The following is a 24,564-nucleotide window of genomic DNA, read 5'->3' as shown; positions in this document are numbered from 1 at the left end:
ACATGGACAAAAGAGGGCCAGAATCAAACTCCAATGGCTTTCTCTAAACCACCTAACCTAGAACCATCTCCGTCCCAGAAGTTACAGAGCTATTACAATGGCTCTGCATTATATCAGAATTAATATATCACAAGAAATCTTCCTTCCTAAACTACACTGTGCTCTCACCAGACACAAGTTCTTATATTAAAAAAAAGTGCAAGTTCTCCTGAATGAAATGCAAACCCCTCCTTTGACAGAAGGTAGGTTTTGCTATTATTTTCAATTAAAGAGAGTCATGAAAATATGTACTACAAACAAATGCCAGAAAGAGAAACTAATTAAGAAAATTCACAGTACTACGGCAAAATATTGCAATTAATTTCTTGATCATTAATAGTATTTGTTTGGTGCTCCAGCACCAATCACTCCAGAGCACACAGAAGGAATAAACAAATGCAACTTGGAATATGCACTGGGTTTCAAGAGTTAAAAAATACATACGTAAGTTAAATAACCAAGGAGTGGATCTAGATCATTCCCCTTCAATTGTTACCTTTGTCTGGGAACTATGAAAAGTGCTCGTACTAGTTTTCTTCTGTTGGCTTTTGTATTCATATTCATGCAAAAATCCATTGCTGCCTATAAGAGAAACGTCAACACAATACTTCACCTTTAATGCAGAAGGTTTTTCTTTAAAGCATTTTTTCAAAAGCATCTTTACAAAACTGTTCTCACTACATGCAGCTGTTTTAAAAAAAAGAACTGTACAGAAAAAAATATTTAAAATAAAAATCTTAATTTTTGCTTACAAGTAAGAGTTAGCAAAACAAGTCCAGCTACAGGAACACAGACTGATTCTTTGGATAAACACAAAGAAGAAACCAACTTTGGGAAGACAGGGAGTAATTTGTCAGGGAGTGATGAGGGGAAGAAAAGGGGAAAACTAACACATAACAGGCTGACAATGAAAAAAAAATACTATACAGTATTTGTCAATAGCCAAGTGAGAAAAACAAAACATATCCTTCAGGTTAAGCATGAATCTACTGCAAGATTCCAAAGCTTTGAATATTTATTTCAAATACATTTGATTTGACACCAGCTTTTAAGAGTAGAATAATAAAAAATAAAAAAACCACAACACTATGACTATACCTTGTCTATGAGGTCTCTGTTGACACAATTTGGAAGTTGCTGTAGAAAAGCATCTACTATAAGTTTCAAATGAGATCCAGTACTGGCTTCTTCATCCTCTTGTTCTAACAGAGTGAAATAAACAAGCAGCACATATCTTTAAACTATGAAATATAAGGATTTGCAGTCACATTCCCTAAGCAGTGCATTTTTAATGATTAGCACTTAATATTCATCTGCAGATTAAATAAAAAAGAAAATGAAACCACTGAGTGTCTATACCAACAAAAGTATCATCTTTAAACTTGCCTTGCTATTCATAATGTTCCCTGCCTCCTAATTCATACTGTCAAGAGCAACAACAAACATATGCCTAGAAAACTATGGTAATTTTTTTAGTTGATGGAAGAAGGACCACAGGAAGGCTCAACTGTGGGAGAAAACAATATGGGAAAACAACACACCTTAATACAATTGCGGATTCTAGGGTTTTGTTTGGCTTTTTTTTCCCCAGATTGTTTTTGGGTTTTAATTAAGACATGTATGCCCTGCAGGAGAAACAGAATGTTTACTCAAGTGTCCACTAAAGTAAGTTTTTCCCAGAATAACAGAATCATAGAATGGAAGGATTTGGAAAAGACTTTCAGAGATGGAGTCCAACCACCTTGCCAAAGCAGGATCACCTAGGGAAAGTCACACAGAGAAGCATCCAGGTGAGTTCTGAAAGTTTCTAGTGGAAAAGACTCCACAACCTCTTTGGTCATCCTATTCCAGTGCTCCACCACCTTTACAGCAAAAAATTTCTCTCATGAGGTAGAATGTGCTCTTGGCATCTTTTTACTAGAGGCTGTAAACACTAGAGACCAACTGAACTCTTTCAGCTGTACAGAAACTATAGTCATAAAGCAACAAGGATGTAAGGTTCATCATGCTGCAACTGTAAGGTATGCGACAACATATTTTTCAAGCAAATACTTCCATGTGGTTTGCAACACAAGCAATGACAGTGACCTATGTCTACTCATTGAGTCAATAACACTGCAGAAGTAGAAGACTGAAGGACAATTCTACCACGGAAATGTAGATTTTCTGCAATCAGCTATGGAGATCTCACCAGACCAACCCTTCTACAGTTACTCTCTAATTGCAGAACTCATGGTATGCTTCAAAAAATTCCCAGATTTCAGTAAGTTCTAGAGAAGAACCTAGTTTGCTATAGAGCACAAGAGTCAAAATTAGTTATAGATGCAAACAGCTGGAAAGAACCCTAAAGCTACACGAAAGAACATGCTTCCTGAGAAAGGAACATTATGAAGCTTGGTTTTCTTTCAGCACAAACAGTAATACCCAGGAGGTATTTGAAAGGAAAACATATTTCAAAGAGCAAAATGTGGTGGTAGTGGTGGAAATCACACCCAAGTAAACTATAAAATGTCTTACACCTGGTAAAGCCTCTATGTCTTTACAGGCTACACAGCAAGATAAGCTAGTATGAAAGACTCAAGTTCCTTTTTCACATAATCAACCAGGTTGGAACATACCTTTGAGATTATCACCCAATACCTTCTAACCAACTAAACCATGGCACTCGGTGCCTCACCCAGTCATTATTTAAGGACTTCCAGGGATGGTCACTCCACCACCTCCCTGGGCAGCCCATTCCCATGGCCAATCACTCTTCCTGTAAAGAAGTTCTTCCTAACATCCAGCCTAAACCTCCCCTGGTACAGCTTGAGACTTTGTCCTCTTGTTCTGTAACTGGTTGCCTGGGAGAAGAGACCAAACCCCATCTGGCTACAACCTCCATTCAGGTAGTTGTAGGGAGCAGTAAGGTCTCCCCTGAGCCTCCTCTTCTCCAGGCTAAGTTCAAGTTACTGAAAGGCAAAGAGACAACAAAGATGCTACACTATAGGACTTCTCCCTTGGTTTTGAAATCTTATAGTGGCAGGGGCTGGGCTTAGGTAGAGAAACACTAAGACTTGCTCTAAGGAGCTACCTAGTCTTGAAGGTGCTAAAGTAGATGACACTGCCTCCTGTCTTGCACTAGAAGTCAATAGAACAAGAGAAAGACGAATTAAGAAAGGAGAACAAACTGAAAAATAAATAAAAGGAAGATGGATTCAGATGCTGAGACAGACCATGAAGTTTTAAGTGCTTAATGGAACACTGACTCTTATTAGCCATATACTCAGTTTAGTAGGATGCATGTAACAGCTCAAACTAGACAATTATTACTAACAAATTTAGTTTAAATGCATTTCTCATTCAATATATTTACAGCCACACCTTCCTGTCTCCTTCTGATGTTCTTTTATCTTCCCCCTTTTCCCTGAAAGCAATTGGTTGTCTCACATCAGTCTTCTATTCAAACTGACTCAACACTCTTGAAATAAATTAAAAATCTTAAGTCTTTGACAATTTTGTCACTTTATCACATTCTATTCCAACAGTTTCCAAAGATATCTTCTTTCACTGGTCCTCTCCCCTTCACAGATATTCTCACAGTGCATTTTTAAGTATTTCTTTCTTATCACAGTATGTGAATCCTCTCTTAAGTGGAGATGCTCTCTTGTAATACCTGAGGGAGGTTTAGGACATAAGGCAAATGAAAATTTTTACTGTGACAGGAAATGAAACAACCAGGGCTTCCTTCCCTAAGACAAACAATGGTTCTAAGTATGCAATTCATGTAAAAAATTCACCCACTTCCTTTTCACTTTGATCCTCTCAAGCTGCAGTCCTTTATTACCACTATATTTTAAAATGGTATTATTTCTTTTAAAAAATTTACTACAAGTAGTAATGCACAATTAGACTCTAATAGTATGTCTGGATGCAGCTCACATCATGCAGTATCATCACTGTAGGGACCAAAACAAACACCTTTATTTAGCCAGGAATGCCTGCAATCTTCTCAGGGAGAACTGAGAAAGCATCAGAAAGCACTAAAGGTTTACTCAAGTAATTACTAAAGTACAATTGGTGTAAAACTACTTCAGCAACAACAGTTACCTGCTTTCCCCTCTCCCTATACACAAGCTTTCTGAGAAAGCCCTGACTCCCTTATTGTCAGTATCTCTCTTTTTGCTGAACTATAACCTTAGAGAGGGTTTTCTCCTAGAAAATGCATTGTCTGAAAGCTTCAGTCCATTTTGTATAGCATGACCCAGACAGTGGAAATAACAGAAGTGCTTTTGCCATGCAAGTGCTGTTCCTCTGTGAGATGAGTTTGATCATGTGGGAGCTCTCACATTCAGATGGTGTAAGCCAAGAACGCGAGCAATTTGTTGCCTGGACCCACCCCAACCCTGCAAAACACTTAATAGTATGTTTATGCTTAAGTATCTTGTTGAATCAAAGCCTCACTGAGGAATGTGTTCAGAGTCTATTCTCACAAGTCCAAAATATATTTCCTAATGAATATTTTCAGATATTTTTAATTCCTGGTGATATGATAGGAAATTTACTAGCACTCTAAACAGTGTGTCAAAATTAAAAGGGTCGATTTAATACTCACTTCTACACTTCATCTCTGCTGCTAGATATATTAGATTCCTCCTACTCCCAATACCCTTGATGTCTTCCACCCTGGTCATTGCTTACTTAACATTTTTTTCTCCATTCAAATGGCTTCATTTTTAACATTTCATCTTCTCTTTTAAAAACAACCTCAACACTCACTTCTTTCAGCATGTTTTCCGTCACTATTTTCAGCTCCGATGCTATCTGCTCCCTCTCTTTTCCCTGAGCATATTGAAAATAAGAAAATTAAGATTCAAAGTTAACACAGAAACAAAGTAAGTTAGGTGAATTCCTGGTAAACTAACCGCTTCGATTAACTTTAGCATGTAAAAGGAAGTTAAACTTAGTTGACTACAGACTGCAACCTTCCAGAACACACAGCAGAAACAGGCACTGCAATGATGTGAAGGATGCTACAGCAGGGCAGACCTGTTTTAAGAACACACATTTTGGAAAACTGCCTTGATTCCTTCATCTTTGGACAGAGAAGAAAATGATGAAGTGACACAAGAACATGTAAAAAGCTCCAAAACATATGCAATACTCACTGTCTGACTGCACCGTCTACCCTGTTAATCCTATCTTCCCCCCTATAATTTACTTATTGCCTCTGACAGATTATCACGATAACTAAAGCTACTTTTCTTTCATGGGGGGCTCTTCATGATCTAGTTGAAGATGTCCACCCTCCTCAGCACTGAGCAGGGACAAGATGACCTTTAAAGGACCCTTCTGACTCAAATTATTCTATCTTTCTAAGATACTGTTATACATCAGGCATCCTCCCTTTATATACTGAAGGCCCATCTCAACCTAGAATATTCTGTTTTCTGTTTGGAAGTGTCATAACACAGTGGTTTCATTCTTTACTGGCTTTGCACAAAACGTGACTAACTTACTTCAAGTACAGAAAAATCAATCCATATAAAGAAAAGTTAAAGATATATTTTGCAGCCAAAGGACACTTAATTCCCCTCATTTCAAACCTAACTGAATTTTACTTAATAGAATGGCTCAAAACAATCTACCAGTTCACTAGATGGAAATGCTCCACGACTTGAAACAAAATCTAAATTCAAAATTGTTAATTCTGTGTATCTGGCAACACCAACTCAGGGTGTTCAGAATTCCATATACATGAAAAACAACAATCATTGTATTACTTTACTTGAAACAGCTAATTTACAGCCTAGTTTCCTATCAGAGCAAGGATCTGGTGGTTATTTTAATTTCCATCATTAATTCATAAAGCTACTCGTCAGCAAAAGAAATTTGTCACAGAATTCAGAAAGAAAGTTTCATTAAAAAAATAAACCAATGAGTAAAGATAATCATAAAGCAGTTGTTCTCCAGTAAGAAAAAGCCTACACTGTGAAACAAATGACAGTACCTTTTTAAGGCAGAATGTAAAAGGATTTCTTTAAGGGCTAGCTCTTTAATGATTAAAAAACCCTATACTGACACCTTTTATATTAACCTTTCAGATGACAGTATGTTTATTGCTCAGTCAATACCTGGCTTAAAAAATTAAACTAGTTGTAGTAGGTTGAGAGAGGGCCTAGCTCTCCCTCCCCCACAGAGTAAGAAACCACAGCTAAACTCAGTCGGAGAAGCAGACTATATTTACAAGCATATATAGAAAGCAGGTTATATATAAAACACAATATATACAGGTATTTACAATATATATACAGAAATATACAGCAAAGAAAAATAACACAACAAAATTCCCTCCTCAAGAGGAGGGTTTTCCTCCCTGCAACCCCCTCTCTCCCCTCCTACCTCCCTTTTTTCCCAGAAAGGGATTAGAGATAGAAAGGGAGTTATTAAGGAAAAGAGTTGTTACTAAGCTTCAAAAGCCCATGCAGGAATTAGTTTGCTTATCTCAAGGTCAGTTCCGCTTAGTTTGCCGAGAAGCAGGCAGGGAGAGAAGCAGATCAGGCTGGCATGGAGGACAGGCTGAAACCCAAAATGAGAAAAAATTCCAACTGCCCTACAACTTAAAGTTGCATTCTGCCCTCCCACCAATGAAATTCGTTTAGAATATCATGTTTTCATTTTGATACAAAAACATTCAGCCAGAGTGTTCCCAACACTGTCTCTCTCTTAAAGGCACAGCCTCAAATGGTCACAGTCCACCCCTTTCTAAACAATTTCATTGGCTGTTCGTTCTGTCCATCCAATCCAGGACAATATTTACAGTTTGTAAGTAAAGTTCATAGTCATAGATGACTGACATTTTGGATTATGACAACAACTCATCATCTTCCTCTTGCAATCAAAAGCATGACCATCAATCCCTTTTGTGCCTACTCAAACTGTCATTGTCTCCGAGTGAGCTTGAACTAGACAGAGAATCTATCTTCTATTTCTGATCTCATCTCCTGTTATTCCTTCCTCACTTCTATAGGATGTCACACTTCTATTATTTGTGTCTGTTTGGAATAATCTTCATCCTCTTACCAAGTTAAGAATCCCTTCAAAAAAAGATAAGGAAATAGACATGTTTCCTTAGATGTCTATTTACAAAGAATTTTTGGTGTACCTAGCAGGCTGTGACCAAGCCAGAATTAACTGCTCTTTTTCCTTGCAATTCCAAGAGAACACCTATGGCTATCTCCCCTGTAAATATCTGGAACTAAGCTCTTCACTGTTCTGAGATCTCTGACCAGACAGTAACAACTCACTGAAGGTGAACATCCTGCAATTAAAACTTAGTTTCTTAACTAGCTTAATGAGCTGATGACTACTCCAAAAAGGACGTAAAGGAAAGGAAAATTTATTGCAAAGAAAGTGTGGATTTTTCCTAAGTAAAGAAAGGAAAAACCTGAGGAAATATTACATAGAATTATCCTAATAGTTTTCCTTTCAGAAGAAGTTTGAAACATTTAGACTCGGGGGCTAATTTCTTTGACTTTGTGAGGTGTCACAGACCAGCATAGTTCCAAGACAGATTTCAGCTCAGCTATCCCTTAGGTACACAAGAGCCACCCAATTTAAAAGATTCACATGCCTTAACTCATCAGTATTGTCAGCTGCGAGACTGGCACTTCCAGGAGTTGTTCAATCTACTCAACACTCAAAAACCAGAGACCCATACAAGAGTGTGGACACACAAACCCACTCTTCAAACAATCTTTACTAGGGCCTGAACTTGTTAGCTTTGAGTTAAGCTCCATGGCTTGAAGCTTTGGCTTCAACTTGCTCACTTTTAAAGCCCAATACAGTTTTAAACAAGAGGATGCGATTATATTATAAATCCACCAGATCAAGTAGGATTTTCACTTTTAAGCCATGAGATCTCCAGCCAGCAGACTCCAGATGTGATTTTATTATTTTTTTTTCCATTCTAGACACAGAAAAAGTTTCCAGCTTTAGAAATGAAAGAAAAAAAGTCTGCACTGGTCCTTGGAAATCAAAAGCAGCAGGACTGATGTGTTTTATAAATGGGCTCACAGAAAACACCTCACTTGCCCCGCAGTGAATTTGACCCCTAACACTTGATGTTACTTGTTCTTTCACTATCATCACTGAAGAAAACCTTGTAACCCCTCAGAAACACTTATGAACATTTTGATGCTGTTTTTCTTAGTAAAGCTAAGGCAGATTTTTCACAGGTGCCATTTGCAGCCTTCTACGTGTAATTTGAGGTTAGGATTTTTATGTCTTGCTCTGTAAATCCGTAACATCAAGAGAAAAGTTTCTAACAATTAACAAGATAAAGGCAGAGCTGAACCTTACATTAGAAGTTAAGAACAGAAAATACTTTTAGTGCCCTAAGCACAGTTGATGAGAAAAATAATTTATGCCCTGAAGTCTACATACTGCTTTCCTGTCTCTTTTCTGACAACTGCCTCCACATTTGATTATTTAGAAAAGCTATACAAAGGCATCAGTAACTTTCACTACATAAATCTTTATAATACTTCTCACTTGTATCAATGTCTCATTGCAAAAGCATTTTTGAGCACAACCTAACAGTTTCTATCCACTATTTTATAAATAAATACACTGTTCTCCCTGACACCACTAATTAAAACCCACAAAAAAGGTGAAAAAATATTTTTTTTTTATTAAAAAAAGGTCAAGAAACAATTCTTAATCCAATTCTTTTTACCTTGCTCATCAAGAAGCTTTTTTGTAAGATCTTCTGCCTCATCTCCACAGTCCAGCTCCAGAGGGTCATCATTAATATCCAGGTTCTCCAGCTCCAACTCCAAATCCTCACTCCCAGATGCTTCCTTATTATCTTTGGCATCTTTAGAATCTAAGTAGAAGTTAAGTAGAAACATCTAATAAATACAGTCATGATTAGAATACAGGAAAACTTGTATTGCTGGACCTATGTCTTAGAGCCTTAGTCTTGTCAAAAGAATAAGTGGCAAAGAATATCTGCTTCTTGAGGGTATATTCTTAGGTCTCAAAAGTCAGATGTCCTCCACATAGCCTTACTCATACATCTGAACACTGCACACATTTACCTATCAGTTGGAATCAGTTAAGAACTGTCAACAGGTTTTAGTGCATTGGTTTGTTCTGAAGTCTACCTTGAATGTCTTCATTGGATGACATGTATACATTCAAATGAACAAGATACTCAAAAATTTAGCAGTCTAGAGCTGCTGTCACATAGAAAGTATAAGCAATAAAAAAACTTGTACACTGGTAAGATCAGATAGAAAAACAGTATCCTCCAAAACCCCAGTAAATTATTATCACAAACATAACTCAAAACAGAGCCAGATTCAAAGATACAAATTAATGTTTGCACTGCATATTCTTCATAGCTCAACTGATAAAACTGACAAAATGAGGAAAACAGCATTTCACATGATAAAGGGGGGAAAAAAAAACTAAAAATCAGAAATCAGAAGAGGAGGAAGAAGCCTTGAAGAAATAACATACCATGCAGAAGGTCAAATTAAAAAACCCAAGGTCCTGTTTTCCTTGAAAACAATCTCTAATGTAAGATTCATTAAGGAAGTCAATATTCTTCTCGGACAACACCACTGGTCCAGCATAAAGTATTTTTTCAAGAGATTAGTATTTACAACATTTTGCTATGGTCTCCTTCGCACATCACTTGCAGACTAAGCTTTCTAAAAATATGATTTTCAGGGCAAATAATCTTATTTAAACACTTAATTTTTTTCAAGCAAAAGTGTGACAACTTGTACAGACAGCATACATCACATGAAAATAGTAGACTCAAACCAGGCAACCTGTTTAGAATGACAAACTAAATGACTCTGGAATAGACTTTGGTGAGGTCTCTAGTTCAAGCTTCTGCTCAAAGTGGATGAGCGCTGTATTCACACCAGATTTCTCTGGGACTTCTCTCATCTGTCTTCAGAAATCTCTTTAAGATAGAAATTCCACCCTCCCGTGGCAAGCTGCTCCAATATATAATTATCCTCACAGGGCAATTTCAGAATTTAGCAATCAAAAAGAAGGTCATGAGCTATAAAGATGGAATGCCATTAATATTCAACACTGACCTACTGCATGTATTTAAGAAAACCATGTAGCCTGTGTCTTTTTGGCATTTTCTCAGCAGAGTAAGAGTCAAAACACCGCTCTTACCCAAACACAACCCTTCTGTTACATTTTGAGCCAGTAGTAGTGAATATAATTTGTATTGTATCATAGCTAGTCCACCAATGCCTGGCTGAATTAGATCTGAGGAATCATCCAGGCTAACACTATTTAAAAATATGTAAACCTTTAGAAATTTAGGTTTCCCACACAGAAGTTAATATTTACTCACATTGGTTAACCTGCAATTATTTCAAATTATATCAATATTAAAATTCATTTTCCTTAAATACCACATCCAGATGAAACTTCTTCCCTAAAAATTAATCTTAACTCGTATTCTGTCCCAATCACTATAATTACTATATTAGAAACTCAATACTTTATTAAGTTTGCATATCTGTTGGATAAGATAAGTTAAAAAAAACAAACTCATCTAAGCATTCTACCTCTTGATTCATCTTTGCTGGAATCCTTGTTCTGGGAACATTTTTCATTGTCTTTAAACAAAATTGCTGGCACAAAAGCCTTTAAGTCAATGAGATTCTCATAGAAGTTTCTCGCATCTTCGTCTTCCCAGATACCCCCCTCCAGGTCATATTCTCCAGGCTTTCCTGGTGTGAAAATATCAATACCAGGTCCGTGTTCTGCAAAAAACAATGAAACCATGAAATTTATGAAACAATGAAACAATGAAAATTATTTACGCAGATTTGCTCTAAAAGGAGGCACTTTTAAAGATTTAAAAATACTTTTAGAAACATGCTATTTATTACCATTTTCACTTTAATGTTGCAATGCATAAAGTGCTTACAACACAATCTTGATATTAGATATATCAGCAAGTTACCCTAAAATTGTAAATTTAACACTGAAAGACAACACAGTATCAGAATTCAAATCAAGCAAAATCAAGCAGCACATTAAGTAATAGAAAGGAAAGCAGTAACAGACTAACTATAGCAGCACAAGAAGTAATTGCTTTGAGTATGATGAATTGCACCCCCTTGTATTTTCAGAACAGAAAAAGGCATTTAAGAAACAGCTTTCACACAAAAGGTATGGTTATAATTTCAACACCTCTAAAACTAAAATTTGAGATTTAAGGCATTGGACAGCTCTGCCACATAAATGCTGTGGAGAGCAGAGTACCACTTATCTGGCTTAATAGTATGTCCTACTCATAACATCACCACCCAAAATAAGATTAGGTTAAAAACTTTTAAAATTTTATATTTATTCCTGTATTACCTGAAACAAATCTAAAGTACGTTGTATGCACATCAATGCCATAACTACACAGCACATACAATAGTTATGGTTATGTATGAGGTTTAATTACAAAACATGTTAGTCATTCATACCACCCTTAAGCAGGAAGAAAACATCAGTAATAAGGTTGGGTTAGCCTTCCCACCACAACCAAGCGTTCTGATTAGTTGAGAGGCATTTCTGCCCATGGTGGGAAGGTTGGATCTTTGAGGTCCCTTTCAGCCTAAGCCATTCTGTGATTCTATTTTATGATTCTGGTGACTTGCTTTAAATGATATCCTACCCTCAGGTGTTGGTTTCTCTTGAGGAAGGTCAGGCATATTTTCATCCAAAAGATCAGCTAGAGATTGAGAATTTGCCAACAGCTTCTGATAGGACATTGCAAACTCCTCATATTGCTTGTGTCGATCTTCACTCAGCTCTCCTTTGGAGTGAAGAATGCGCCTACAAAAATCCAAGTTACAGTAAGGCAACCTTTTTCCTTAAAACATTTGAACTAAGCTGAACTACTACCATTTTCTAAGCACAACTAATCTTCCCTCTTTGAGGCAACTGTGATAATTCTAATTTATACTGAAATAGCAAAAACTTGAGCAATGCTTTTTTTCCTCAAACAACCATACTGAACTACAGCCTTCAATGTAACCAAGGAAAGCAGTCATAGTTCTAATTTCAATGACCAGAGAAGGTTAACACAGATTTCAAGTACAATTATAATTATCCTGTAACAGTCCTGCATTATGAACAGACTTTTGTACTAAGTTAAAACAATCAACTTACAAAAAACTGGATAAAAGCTGCTTAGCATCTGTAACAGTACATACCCATGATGCTCAAACAATTAAATGGGTGTTGATTGCCAGGATGCTCAAAACACTGTGTTAAAACCAGCCCATTAATTTTCTAATAAATTCAACTCTTTCAAGGCTAACAGTCTAAATTTAGAGCATATATTTGGGTTTTGCTATTTGTTTTCTTTTATGAAGCCATCCACACTCATTTTAAATCTGTTGTCAAAACCGACTTGCATTTGGAGGAACTCACTCACTACTTAGAAGTGCACACTAAAGGCATACATGCAGATCAATATAATTCCATTTTCTTGCCAAGCTACAGTTAAGGATTTGGGATTTTAGAGAAAAAACAAAATCAAGAACTTTCAGTAGTTTGAACCAAACATGCAGAACAAGGTAATCTCTTATTACAAAGCTTGCCACAAGACTAATCAAAGACTGTCATCTTTGATTTTGGGTTAACTAAGAATAAGATGGTTGCTCATCAGCAATGTCCTAGTTTGTCCTCAATTAGGGCTCCTGAGAGTGCTTTTTCCCCCATCTGTGGCTTGATTCACTCTGCTTCAATAGTTCTTATACGGAGAAAGCTCCTTACTTTGGACTGGCTGAGCTTTCTGGGGGCCCACTACAGCAAAAGTAAAAGTGGGCACAGATGAAATACAAAACTTGCAAAGGGAAGTTAACAGGATGAGCTTGTCTAGCAAGTTTCCAATTTGTTTTACAGTAGCTTGAATAATGCTAGTAACTTTGGATTAACTCACTGTAATCACTGACAATGCACCCTGCCTTGAGAAGAAAACATTAGAAATTTTAAGAAAGGTGCAAATGTCATAATTCCTAAAGCAGGCTGTAGCATTACATTATCATTAGTTTTTTATTAAGCAGTAAGTATACAGTCACATTCTTGGCAAAGGACTCAAACACTTTAAGGCATAAAAATTCTAAACCAGTTTGAGTAATGTAAGTTGAGGGATATCAATCTTAGGTTTTTTAACTCTGAGCTAATTGTAAAACAGAAGTCATCTTTGTACACAACACATTCACAGGATGAGCAACAAAAATCTCTTAATACCTGCTGAGAACAAAAAACTTGACACAGATGTCTTGCTAGAGGGCAAGAAGCAGCAAGAGTAGCAAAAATTCTATTTCTTGACCCTCTTACAAAACACACCTAGACAACATGTTTTATCTTCTCTTGCAAAGCAAGGCAAGAAAGATGAACAAATTAAGTAACCACTGACAATTTCCAAAGTGCAGTTGCTCAGTCTGGATTCAGGAAACATGTTATGTGCCAATTCATAGCCTTTCCATGGAGACACCTATCCATTAGGTACATATTTTAAGCTTAAAATATACCAGCAGCCTCAAACATGAGCACTGAAGCTCTGTGCTATTACTAAAAAGCAAAGTGCTGTAACAACAGTGTAAGAGTTTCAGTTCCCAAAAGGCAGGTGTTAAAAAATTCAAGGCTAAAACATACCAAGCAAACTTAAAAAAACACAATTCATTTCTGAATGCAATCAGAAGTACAGCATGCAGTTATTTCTCTTACTTTACATCGCTTCAGAATTTCACCAAGTGACATGAAGCAGATCTTAAAAATATCCTTATTTAGGCAAAGAAGGTTTTGTATCTAACACTCATTTTTGAAAACTCAAACTAGAATTTAGGAATCAAGCTGTTTAATTCCAGTGGCACAACCTGCACAGATTTTGCTGTACCTTCAGGTTCTACTTTCAAAGCCCAACTCAGAGTAGTTTTCCAAGTTACCCACTTGCCAAAATCCTTCTGTCCAATAAAGCTTTAATTTTACCTAAATGACTCACCAGGTAACATAATATTGAAGCACTGTTAAGGTTAGCATGTTGATTTTCAATTAATTTAACCCGTCTGTACAGCTTCAGTTATTTCAGTCACTCTCCTGAGAGAGATAAATTCAATAGGTTTTACCTAATAAAATAACATAACCAAACATATGACACTGTTGATGCACATGATGGAACAGTTCACTCCCTTTTCATTTCACTGGTTTTAGAACAACACTAGGAATAAAAGCTGTTCCTATCAGCCAAGTGGATCAGTTTTAAAACACAGAAGACTGTTTTCTTCAGCAAGATTATTACCCTTTTTTAAATTTTTTTTTGTAAATCAGAAATCAAACAAAAAGCCCCAAACCAACTAACCAAACAAAACCAAACCAATACAACCAACTGAAAACAGCCAAAAAACAAGCAACCAACCACACAATTCCCCAAACCCACACTTCAGGAAGATTTTTGTAGTTTCTCACTAAGCAAGTTTCCATCTTTGATTTCATGCCCTGCACTTCCATAGCATGCAAATGCCAAACCACTCTCTATTATACACATATGGTAAGCAACTAGTCAGGGAAGTTTTTTCATGTCTTGTTTCTTTAACAAAACTTATTCTTCAACTTTTATCACAGTATCACCAAGGTTGGAAGAGACCCCAAGGATCATCAAGTCCAACCTGTCCCAACAGACCCCACAACTAGACCATGGCACCAAGTGCCATGTCCAAGCTCCTCTTGAACACCTCCAGGGACGGCGACTCCACCACTTCCCTGGGCAGCCCATTCCAATGACGAATGACTCGCTCAGTGAAGAACGTTTTCCTCACCTCGAGTCTAAACCTCCCCTGGCACAGCTTGAGACTGTGTCCCCTTGTTCTGGTGCTGGTTGCCTGGGAGAAGAGACCAAGCCCTTCCTGTCTACAACCACCTTTCAGGTAGTTGTAGAGGGCAATGAGGTCACCCCTGATCCTTCTCTTCTCCAGGCTAAACAATCCCAGCTCCCTCAGCCTCTCCTCATAGGGCTTGTGCTCAAGGCCTCTCACTAGCCTTGTTGCCTTCTTTATTAAGTAGTTAAAATAAGCACCTTAAAGTTCAGATGAAGATAAATAATTAAAAGATAATTCTTCACATATCTTCCTCAAACACAGCTTTGCACCCAAGTTCATACGGATAATTCAGAAGAAAAGGTGCATAAAGTGGTCCTGAGTCTCATCTACCCAAAGCACCTTCAATGATGAGCTCAGACCAGGCTGCTCAGGGCTCTATCCAGTCATTTTTTTCAGTTGTGCAAGTAATCACTAAAGTGTGTAACCCTCTACCAGAACACTTACTTTTTCTTCACAGCTTAACATTCTTTCCCTCTTGGAAATCTTTTTCCATGTTATTTTGTATCATACAGGGTTTAGAACATGCCAGAACCAACTCTAATTGTCTATAAAAGTTTGTATTTGTTAAAGAAACAAAGACAATAGCACACTTTAAAGTAATAAAGTAGCTGTAGAAATAATAGTAGCTCTAAAGTCAGTTTATGGTCCTATGAAACACAACACTTTGCTAACTGCAGCCAGATAGGACTGCAGCACAACACATCCAAGCCTAAAGCCTTGTCTTGGGAACATGAAGTTTTAATGTATTCCAGGCATATATTTGGCTCTGGACTGACATTCAGCCTTTTAGTTGAAACCTGTGTTGACACACAGTAATTATGCCTGTGCTCACACACAGCAACGCATTAATTTCTATCTGTCTGGAGTGCTTCCAAGAGGATTTAAGAATGTGTTTTAAAACCAGCAGTTGGTTTTAGGCTGGCCCAAATAATGACAAGTCAGAAGGAAAGGAAAATTTTAAAAATTACTAAACAATGTAATCATAGCAGAAATTACATTTTTCAGATCTCACATGTATACCGATACTCTTCACAGCTTTTCATATCAACATTTTGTGAACTAAATTGTCTACACTCTCCAACATTTGAATACCTAAAACTGGCCCACATTAAGGATAAGAGTTAATCTCCTTTTTCCTTCATCCTGGTACACTGAAGAAAGTAAACAAACCAAAACCATTGTGGCATATGCTCCATTAGATATCTGTGGGTGGAAGGGGAGAAAATGGATTGTGCCAACTGCAAAAGGACAGCACCAGCTGGGAAAGAAGCATTACTCTCAAGCTGCTAAGGAAGCATCACCAAAATAATAAGAGTTAAGAGAATTCAAGCTAAAAGTCAACTTCTATTTTCTTTAAAGGTACTCAAGGAGTCTGCTTGGTTTTTGCTTTTTAAGTATTCAATTTAGATTTTTTTTTCTAGATGTACTGCAGAATACTCTCACCTTCTACACACCACTAGCAGACTGTTTAAAAACACCACAACAAATTTAGGCATTTAATACAAGCACTATTTGTTTTCATAATAAAAAGCAACATTCAAGTGTCACCTGTTTTGTCTTTCAATATTTTGTAGCTCCCTGTGGTCCCTTTTCAGGTGTTTGGTCAAAGATGTAAAGTATTCCTTCAACAAGTTCTGGAAGGGCTGTTGTTTCTCTGGACTAATTATCTCACTAGGAGGAAAGCTCAAGTTAAACTTCTCTGCAACAGTTTTTACTTTCCTTGGTACCAAACCAGCAATGTCATCTCCACAGTGCCGACAAAAGCTGATAACAACAGAAACATGAGTGTGGGATTCTCGATCAGCATTAATAATATTTTTAAGCTGCTCGTAGATTAAAGACAGACCTTCCTTGTCAGTGAAAATCCCAACTATGGTCAATTCTGCAATGAAACGCAGATCAGTTCTTAATTTAGTAATGTTGGGAGTCTTCTCTTCTTTCCTTGCTTCAAAATGTTTTTTCCAAGCCTGAAGTAATGAAGGAGCAAAATCAGCATAGCGCTGGTGAAAGAGGGAACACAAGTGCACAGCGCAGTTCACATCTGATATTTTCAGTTTGGCTTCTACAATGGAGGCTACTGCTTCTGCGATGTACTTGCTTAAATTCAGGCTATTAAAGTCATGAGACAAGGAGTCCCTTTGTTGCTCCGTAATGGTTTTTAGCTTCTTCACAAAAGCTGTGTTCTTCTTCAGACTGGAATCCAGTCTGCTGAAGAAGTTCTCTTCAGGGCGATTGTCTGGTGCATTCTGGTTTTTGCTGCGAAGCTCTTTTCTTGCCTGATGGCGTTCCCAAGCTTCCTGATGGAGCTGATGTGCTTCCTCTTTTTCTCTAAAAGAAAAATTAGCCATTTGCATCACAGAATCTTACTTTCAGGTTAACAATGCAAAGGAATAAAAGGTCAGTTGGAAAGCCTCTAGTAGCTCTAAACACAATTTCCCTTTAATACTCTTTAAATATTTAACAAGTTGATGCTAGAAACCTCAAGCACTTGCTTTATAAAGCCTGTTTACTTTTCTTGCTGCAAAAAGCAAGTACTACTTGTTACAGAATGAAATTTCTCAAATATTTCTATGCAGAAGATATTAATCACAACAGATCTAGAAAATACAAACACAAAACTCCATGGAGGAGAGTGTAACAAGCTTTCAGCAGGTTACTGTATTACACAATCTATTCCAGATCTGCTGAAATCACATACAAAATTTTCAACAGGTGCAGTAGATCTGTCCCTGCTAGAATTTGGCTATGACATTGCCTCAGCCTTACAAAATGATGCATTTCAAATCAAAACAACATCCAGAATCCTTCCTTTAGTGGTCTGAAGATGCTACTTTCAACACTGTAGCACCTTTTGATAACCTCCTAAGAAACACCGTTTTGGAAATATCACACATTACAGGTTGTATTCTAATTTGCCAATCAGGTTATCAATTGTCAGTGACTGATCAGAAGAAATGACAGCCAACCCTCACAATAGATTTGCTCCTGCTATGGTCTCTGGACCCATTAAGTGTCTGTATTCCCAAATTTATGATGCTAAAACTTCTCCATCTTGAATGGAACTACTTCTTTATTCAAGCATAATGGTCATCACATAGAGAATGCGATCAAAAACCTGTATTGAGAGACTAAATGAGTTAGAGGTGAAAATTCAAACCTACCTAGAATTCATAAAGCACACTCAGCTAGTCATGTAAACTTTATAACACTACATACAAGTTACTATAAGCAACTCAAACAGTTCATCTTTTATAACCCTGCCCACTTGATAGCAGGACTACAGCATTTGGTGCAACTAAAAAGACAACTTACTTCAGTTGAGCAGCTGCTGCTTCTTGTTTCTTTTTCTCTTCCTCCTCTTGTTTCTTTTTCTCCTCTTCTTCAAGTTTCTTTTTTTCTTCTTCCTCTTTCTTCTTTTGCTCTTCTTCTGCCTTTACTTTATCCTCTTCTTTTTTCTTCCGTTCCTTGTCTTCCTTTTTTCTTTTGTCCTCTTCCATTTTTTTCTTTTTATCTTCAGGAATCTTTAAAGTGTCTCTCTTCATGCCAACCTTGACATCATCTTTTGGCTTTTCCCTAGTGCTCACTGGTCGCCTTTCACTGAATTCTTTTTCTTTATTATTTAATGGAGATTCTTTTTCTTCCATATTTGCTGACTTCTTGCGCTCAGCTGGCATTGTGCTACCCAGGCAAGTCTGCAGAATCACAGGAAAATAAGTACTTTTAATTAAATATTTAATTTGTTGATATGTTAGTCCCTTTCCCAGCCCATCCATACTCCAGTTTTAACCAAGTAAGACAACTCACAAATGCCTGACTCAGAATAAAAATGCAGGTTTAAGATAAGTTTTCTTGAACTAAGGAATGGACTTAACACCAGATAAAACCTAAATCATTCTGTTATATTGTTACACTGCAAAGTTGCCTTCAGCATGAACTGTGAAGCATTTGAAGTCTCTACCACCTGAGGAATACACGATCTTAGAACATAAACAGAAGTCCAGCTGAAAAAAAAAAATATTAAAAACCTAAGATGGATGAGAGCACAGTACCCCCAACTTCAAGACAAGTAAATATTTGATTGATCAGCATGCACCAGTACCTCACAGACTTTTCTACACATCTCCTAATACCACTTCCAATTCTTTCATTCAGGACCACAGGACAATGGAGGTTACACAGGACCTTAAGAGCTCAAAGCAGGGTCACAGAAGTTTGAGCTCCAGGTTTGAAAATTGCCAAGGAAGGAGACTGCACAACCTCCTCAGACAATCTGTTCCAATGCCCAACTGCCCTCACTGTGAAAAGGCATCATCTTGCTCCCCTCTTTCCTCACTCCTCCCAAGATTTCCCCAGTCATCTCAAGGACTCTTCCCAAGTATAGCCCAAGTACCAGTTAGAGCATGTTATGCTGACTCGTGTATGCACAAACTTCTCTGTAGCATTTCTGCTGTTATTTCTACCTGTTCTACCGGCAATTACCAAGAGTTGAAAGGTCTCACTCTCTACCCAATATTCTCCTGGGGCTTTTAAGAGGTTTAGGATTTTTTGGGTTCCTAGTCCTCTAAGTGTTAGTTTCATTTGGCTAAAAATACACCAAGAAAAAAAAAATTATTTTGAGCAAGACAGGGTAGACTTGCCAAAAAACTTAGATCAGAAAGAAACTGTGAAAATCACCTAGTTCAATCCCCTGCTCAAAGCAGGGCCAATCAGATCAGGGACTTGGCTAGCTATGTTTTAAATATCTCCAAGGATGGAAGTGCAGTGGACCCCTCTGGGCCCCTGTTCTAGAATCTGAATAACCACATCACAAAAAAGATTTTCCTAACACCAGCCTGGAATTTGCTATGTCTTGTCTTGTGTACATTTCTTTTCATGCTACCCCTGCACAGCTTTGAGAAGAACTCAGCCACATCTTCACTATGCTCTCCCTTTAAGCTGAGCAATAAGACTTCCCACTCTCTTTTTACAGAGTAAGAAACCCAGTTCTCTCTATCTCTCTTCAGACACCATGTTCTCCAGCCTTCTATGATCTTAGTGGCTCTCCAGTGGACTTGTTCCAGCATGTCAATACCTTTCTTGGAACCGAGAACCCACAACTGGATGTGGTTTTGTTGGTACTAAATGGAAGAAAAAAAAACTCACCTTCCTCAACCTACTGGTTAACTCTTGTTAGCAGTCTAGAATGGAACTGGCCTTACTCCAAGGGCATTCTGCTGACTCATGTTCAGGATCAAATAAGGTCAGAATGGAATAAAAGGCAATTAGAAACACCTAAGCCTTGTTTATTTCAGGCTAAATTGATTTCTTCATAAATAATGTGTGCATATTTACGTGCTTCACATTAAATGCATATGTAGGCAGGACTGATGGGATACAAGTGCAGGTAGTACCTCCTAATGAACCATCATGTAGGTTTTACTACTGACACCAGTTTGACTCCAAATTGCTGACCTTACTCCTGCCTTTCTTTTATTCATACTAGATGATGAAAATAGTCTAGATTCACATGCTACCTACATCCACTCAACAAAACAGATAATGACTTGCACTCCAACCTAATGTAGAATGCTTCTAGTAGCTAAAATAATACTTTGAAGATATTTATAAATAAGATATAATGGTAAAGAAAATCTCAAAGTATTACACATTCCCATCCAAACACCAAGAGATTCATATACTGACTTTCCTGTATGGAATGCTGTGTTACAATTTTTAAGATGCTTGTCCAGGACTTCTGAAGAAAACTGCTTGCAAAAATTCACAGCGTATTCAGAAATGGGCAGTGACAACCTGCTAATGGAGAACCTGCTCAGGACTCAGCCTCTCTGACAGCAATGGGCAACAGCACCAATAAATACATGTTTCTAATACTTGATTTATGGAGGCAAGACCAATCAAATCAGCATTGCTTGAAAAAGTACTAGCAACTTTAGTCATAAATGTGCATTATGGAGCCAAAGTTTCACAGTGATAACTCTTTATTAATCTTTTCTCACTGCAAATCCATATTGGAAATTTCCTAACTTTGAGACAGCTAAAAACTCACCCTCCCATCATTTTTAACAAAAGAAATTTGAAAGGGAAACTTTTGGCATTTAAACATCAGTGCAATACCTTAGTAGTATACTTAGGTCCATTAGAGTACAAACTCTCCAGTAACTGTCTTAAAATGTTTTTACCAAGAAGTCTATTAAACAAAAATAGACCAGAGTAACACTTCGGTGTTTTTTTAAAAAAGTGTTAGATTCTGGAAGATAATAAATTGAGGGCTAAGTTCAAAAGAAAAACATTGCGAGAAAAGGGTTGCTTGATTAAAGAAATGCTGGAAAGGCATGTAATAATTCCAATACTTTGCTATTAGTAGGGTAATTAAATTACAATTTGGAAAACCAAACAAGCTACTGAACAAAATATCCAGCTACACAGGTAGCTTCTACAACATGGCCACTTACCAACATTATTACGGTATTCAAACTCTTATTAAATTTAAGAACTCAGAATTCTGTTTTAAAGACACTTCCAACATTTGCTTGTGTAGAAGTAAAATAGAGAAGACAGAACAAAAAGAGATGAAGCACCATCACGTACACTGTGCCTTTGATCACAAGGCTGTATTAGCCACTTTTCCATTATGATCATTGGGTGACCCAAAAAACCCAACAACCTAGTTGAGAACAGATTTCTGCCCTGTGGTGTGTTACTATACTCCTCACTACCTGCTATGTATATAGCTCCTTATCTCATAAGCCCTTCTGATTGCACTGCCAGTTCATTTATGTCTATCAACCACTGATAGTGGGAGGCAGGCAGTGTGGTTGCTGCCTCCAAGCTGTACATAGACTGATTCACAGGTCAGCACACTAGTGTCAGCTAACAGCACAGACAGAGCTGCCCACTGAGTGCATGCTATTGCCCTTCCCTCAGCAAGCATGTTAATTCAGACCTCATCACTTTTCCTCAGCTGCCAGTTACCACAAGATAGGTAGAAATCTTATACCTTCATGACATCTGCCTAATTTGACTGAAACTGTCTGAAAAGTTCAAAAGTTGTGGGAAGCACAGAAAAATGGATACAGGCAGCAGGCCCATCTACATGTTATTTCCATAGGTAATGAGGCTGAAGATACACAGTTTTGTCCAGATTAAGGGAATGGTAAGGAAGCATTAAGAGAAAATTAATCATTAAGAGAACATCTATTAATGCCTAATGTTTATATGAATGTACTGATGAAAAGGCACAACAAAGTCAAGCTTTGTAAGCCAGCAGAGAGAACTGGTGAAGCAGAACAATTGAAAATTACACAGAAGGGAAAAGACAAGTACAAGACAATAATTCCATATGCTTTTGGACTCTTGGCAGCCATTAAGATACTTTTCACATTCTAGCTTCTCAGTTTCACCACCTACAGATGCTATTTTTTTAGCGAAAACTATTATGCTTATTTATTTTCACATTTAACCTATATCAACCCACTCTTTGTCAAGAATTTTTTTATTGTCCCTGAACGTCTACTAAGGGGTTTTTTTCATGCCAATCTCAAAATTTGAAAACTGAAGGGAGTGGGTTCACGAAAACTCTAGGCTGAAAAACCCTAACAAATAGGTCCTGGAATACACAGGCAACATTTAAGAGAAAGCAACTGTGTACTTACTTTCAGAGAAACCAAAGATTCATAAAATGAATCTAGCTGCCATTCAAAATAAAAGGATTAACATCAACATCTTGGCCTGATATACTTAAATCTTCTTAAATCAACAAAAACAGCCCATTGCCACACACTGCCATACTATAAACCAGAATCTAAATCCTCGTGAACACCAGTATGAGAGGGGGGAAATGCAGTTTTATTAAACTGAGACTACTGATATTTTTAATATTCTTTTTTACTGCTACTGGAAACGAAATTGACCACACAAAAAAATTCCTTAATGCAGCTACGATAATACAAAAGAGGTAAGGCAGACAAGGAATGTAGGTAATATGCTCCACTTCTGACTGGCTGAAAAACCTCAACGAGCAACAAACATCCTCATCATAAGAAACCACACCACTCAGAAATTAAGTTTCAAGAATGGAAATGCAATTAAACCTTCTCTGAAAATAAGGGAAGAAAAATACCATGGCCAATCAGAAGAAAATAAATCTAGCCACAAGTTTTGAATCATAAGACAGAGACAGGTACACACAGTGCAGAGAAAGAAGTCCCCATACACACCAGCAGGGAAGGCAGGCCTCCCTAACCAGACGGGCAGTTTTACTTTCGGTTCCATACATCTCGAGAAAGCGTTTTGCTCTTAGACCTGCAAGAGGGCACTTTTCAGTAAGAAAAAGTGGCCTACAAACAAGATACTAAAAATATGCGGCACAAAAGACCTCTTAGCTAATAACCCTCCTCGCACGCGTCGGGACACCCCTACACATGTCAATCCACGTAGGCAGGCTCCTCAACCCAGACGCCTTCTCAGGCTCTGCCTTCCCCGCTCGCACTGCAAGCCTAAGACGCAACAGCCACCTGCTCCTCTCCTTGTCACCGCTTCCCCGTGCCCTGCAGGCACCTTCACACTAGCCCTCCCTTGTTCTCACCCTGACGGTCTCCTCTCCTCTGCCTCAGGACACCTTCTGCCCCGAGGAAGCCTCTCCTCGCGCCGCCTCACGGCCCCCGCCTCTGACAGGCCCCTGCGCCCTCCCACTGTCTCCTCCGGGGCCCTTTCTCCCCACACACCACGGCACGGCACCGCCCTACCCTCCGGGCCACCCGGCGATCCCGCACTTCCCAACCGGCTGCTAACGCTACCTGCGCCCGGTGCGGACATCAGCCCGGCCTCCCGGGGAGTACCAACTCCTCCGCTCACCACAGCCCCTTCCCCGACGCGCAAGGCCCCCTCGTTCTTCTCCCTTCACGACGCCCGGCGCGCTCCCTGAGGAGGTGGCCACCGCGCTGCCTGACCGACAGCACTGCGCCGACCGGGCCCGTGAATCCCGCCTCGCGACGTTCAGTCGCGATAGAAAGGATGCGACCGCCTAATCGAGCCGTTGCCGCAGCTCTGAGCGGTCTATGAGCGGCAGTTCTCAGCGGGCGAAGGTCAGGCAGCACCAAGGGCAGCCCCAGGCGGGTCCTGACTCAGAGCGACTCTGCTCGGACTACTGGGAGGCTGCGGAGGCGGAAGTGGCTATGGCTGAGGGTGGGGGCTTGGCGGTGTCGCGGGGCGTGTCCTTCACAGCAGCGGGGCGGAGTGGGCGATGAGTAGCTCTTCCTTGGTGGGCTAAAGCACGATTCGCCCTGTCGTGACGTGTCACCTGTGAGGCGTCACGGCGCGTTTACTCTAGTTGTCATGTGAAGGCTGGCCTTTCTGAGGGGGCTGTAGTGTGCGGGTGAACACCAGGTACGGCGCTCCCTGATCTGCTCTGATGTTACCATGATAAATACTAGGAATAGCAGTGGCATATTATCACGTTATTATGTAATCGATTATTCAATCACAGAATGCTTTGGGTTGGAAGGGACCATCAAAGATCATCTAGTCCAATTATTCCTGCAGTGAGCAAGGGGCACCTTTAACTAGATCAGGTTGCTCAGAGCCCAACCTCATTCTAAAAAAGTTCCATGCTTAGATCTAGTCTAAA

The 24,564-nt window shown here is 38.6% G+C and overlaps 1 protein-coding gene across 3 annotated transcripts in view; it reads right to left on the bottom strand.

The window, feature by feature from the left end:
* Positions 1–23,895, bottom strand: part of UPF2 (UPF2 regulator of nonsense mediated mRNA decay) — a 67,624-nt gene extending 43,729 nt beyond the window's left edge. The window contains exons 1-8 of one of the 3 annotated variants that reach the window (XM_054178130.1): positions 23,732–23,895; positions 18,252–18,631; positions 16,488–17,267; positions 11,729–11,889; positions 10,623–10,820; positions 8,756–8,905; positions 1,138–1,241; positions 536–621 (exon numbers count right to left, since the gene is read on the bottom strand). In XM_054178130.1, the coding sequence (XP_054034105.1) occupies positions 536–621; positions 1,138–1,241; positions 8,756–8,905; positions 10,623–10,820; positions 11,729–11,889; positions 16,488–17,267; positions 18,252–18,613 (1,841 nt within the window). In that variant the 5' untranslated portion in view covers positions 18,614–18,631; positions 23,732–23,895. The remainder of the gene's footprint in view (positions 1–535; positions 622–1,137; positions 1,242–8,755; positions 8,906–10,622; positions 10,821–11,728; positions 11,890–16,487; positions 17,268–18,251; positions 18,632–23,731) is intronic. The other 2 variants (XM_054178131.1, XM_054178129.1) reach the window with 2 other exon arrangements.
* Between the last annotated feature and the right edge of the window lie 669 nt (positions 23,896–24,564).

Source organism: Dryobates pubescens, chromosome Z (genome assembly GCF_014839835.1).
Source record: "Dryobates pubescens isolate bDryPub1 chromosome Z, bDryPub1.pri, whole genome shotgun sequence".
NCBI classification, from domain to species: domain Eukaryota; kingdom Metazoa; phylum Chordata; class Aves; order Piciformes; family Picidae; genus Dryobates; species Dryobates pubescens.
This window is presented reverse-complemented; position numbering and strand designations above follow the sequence as displayed.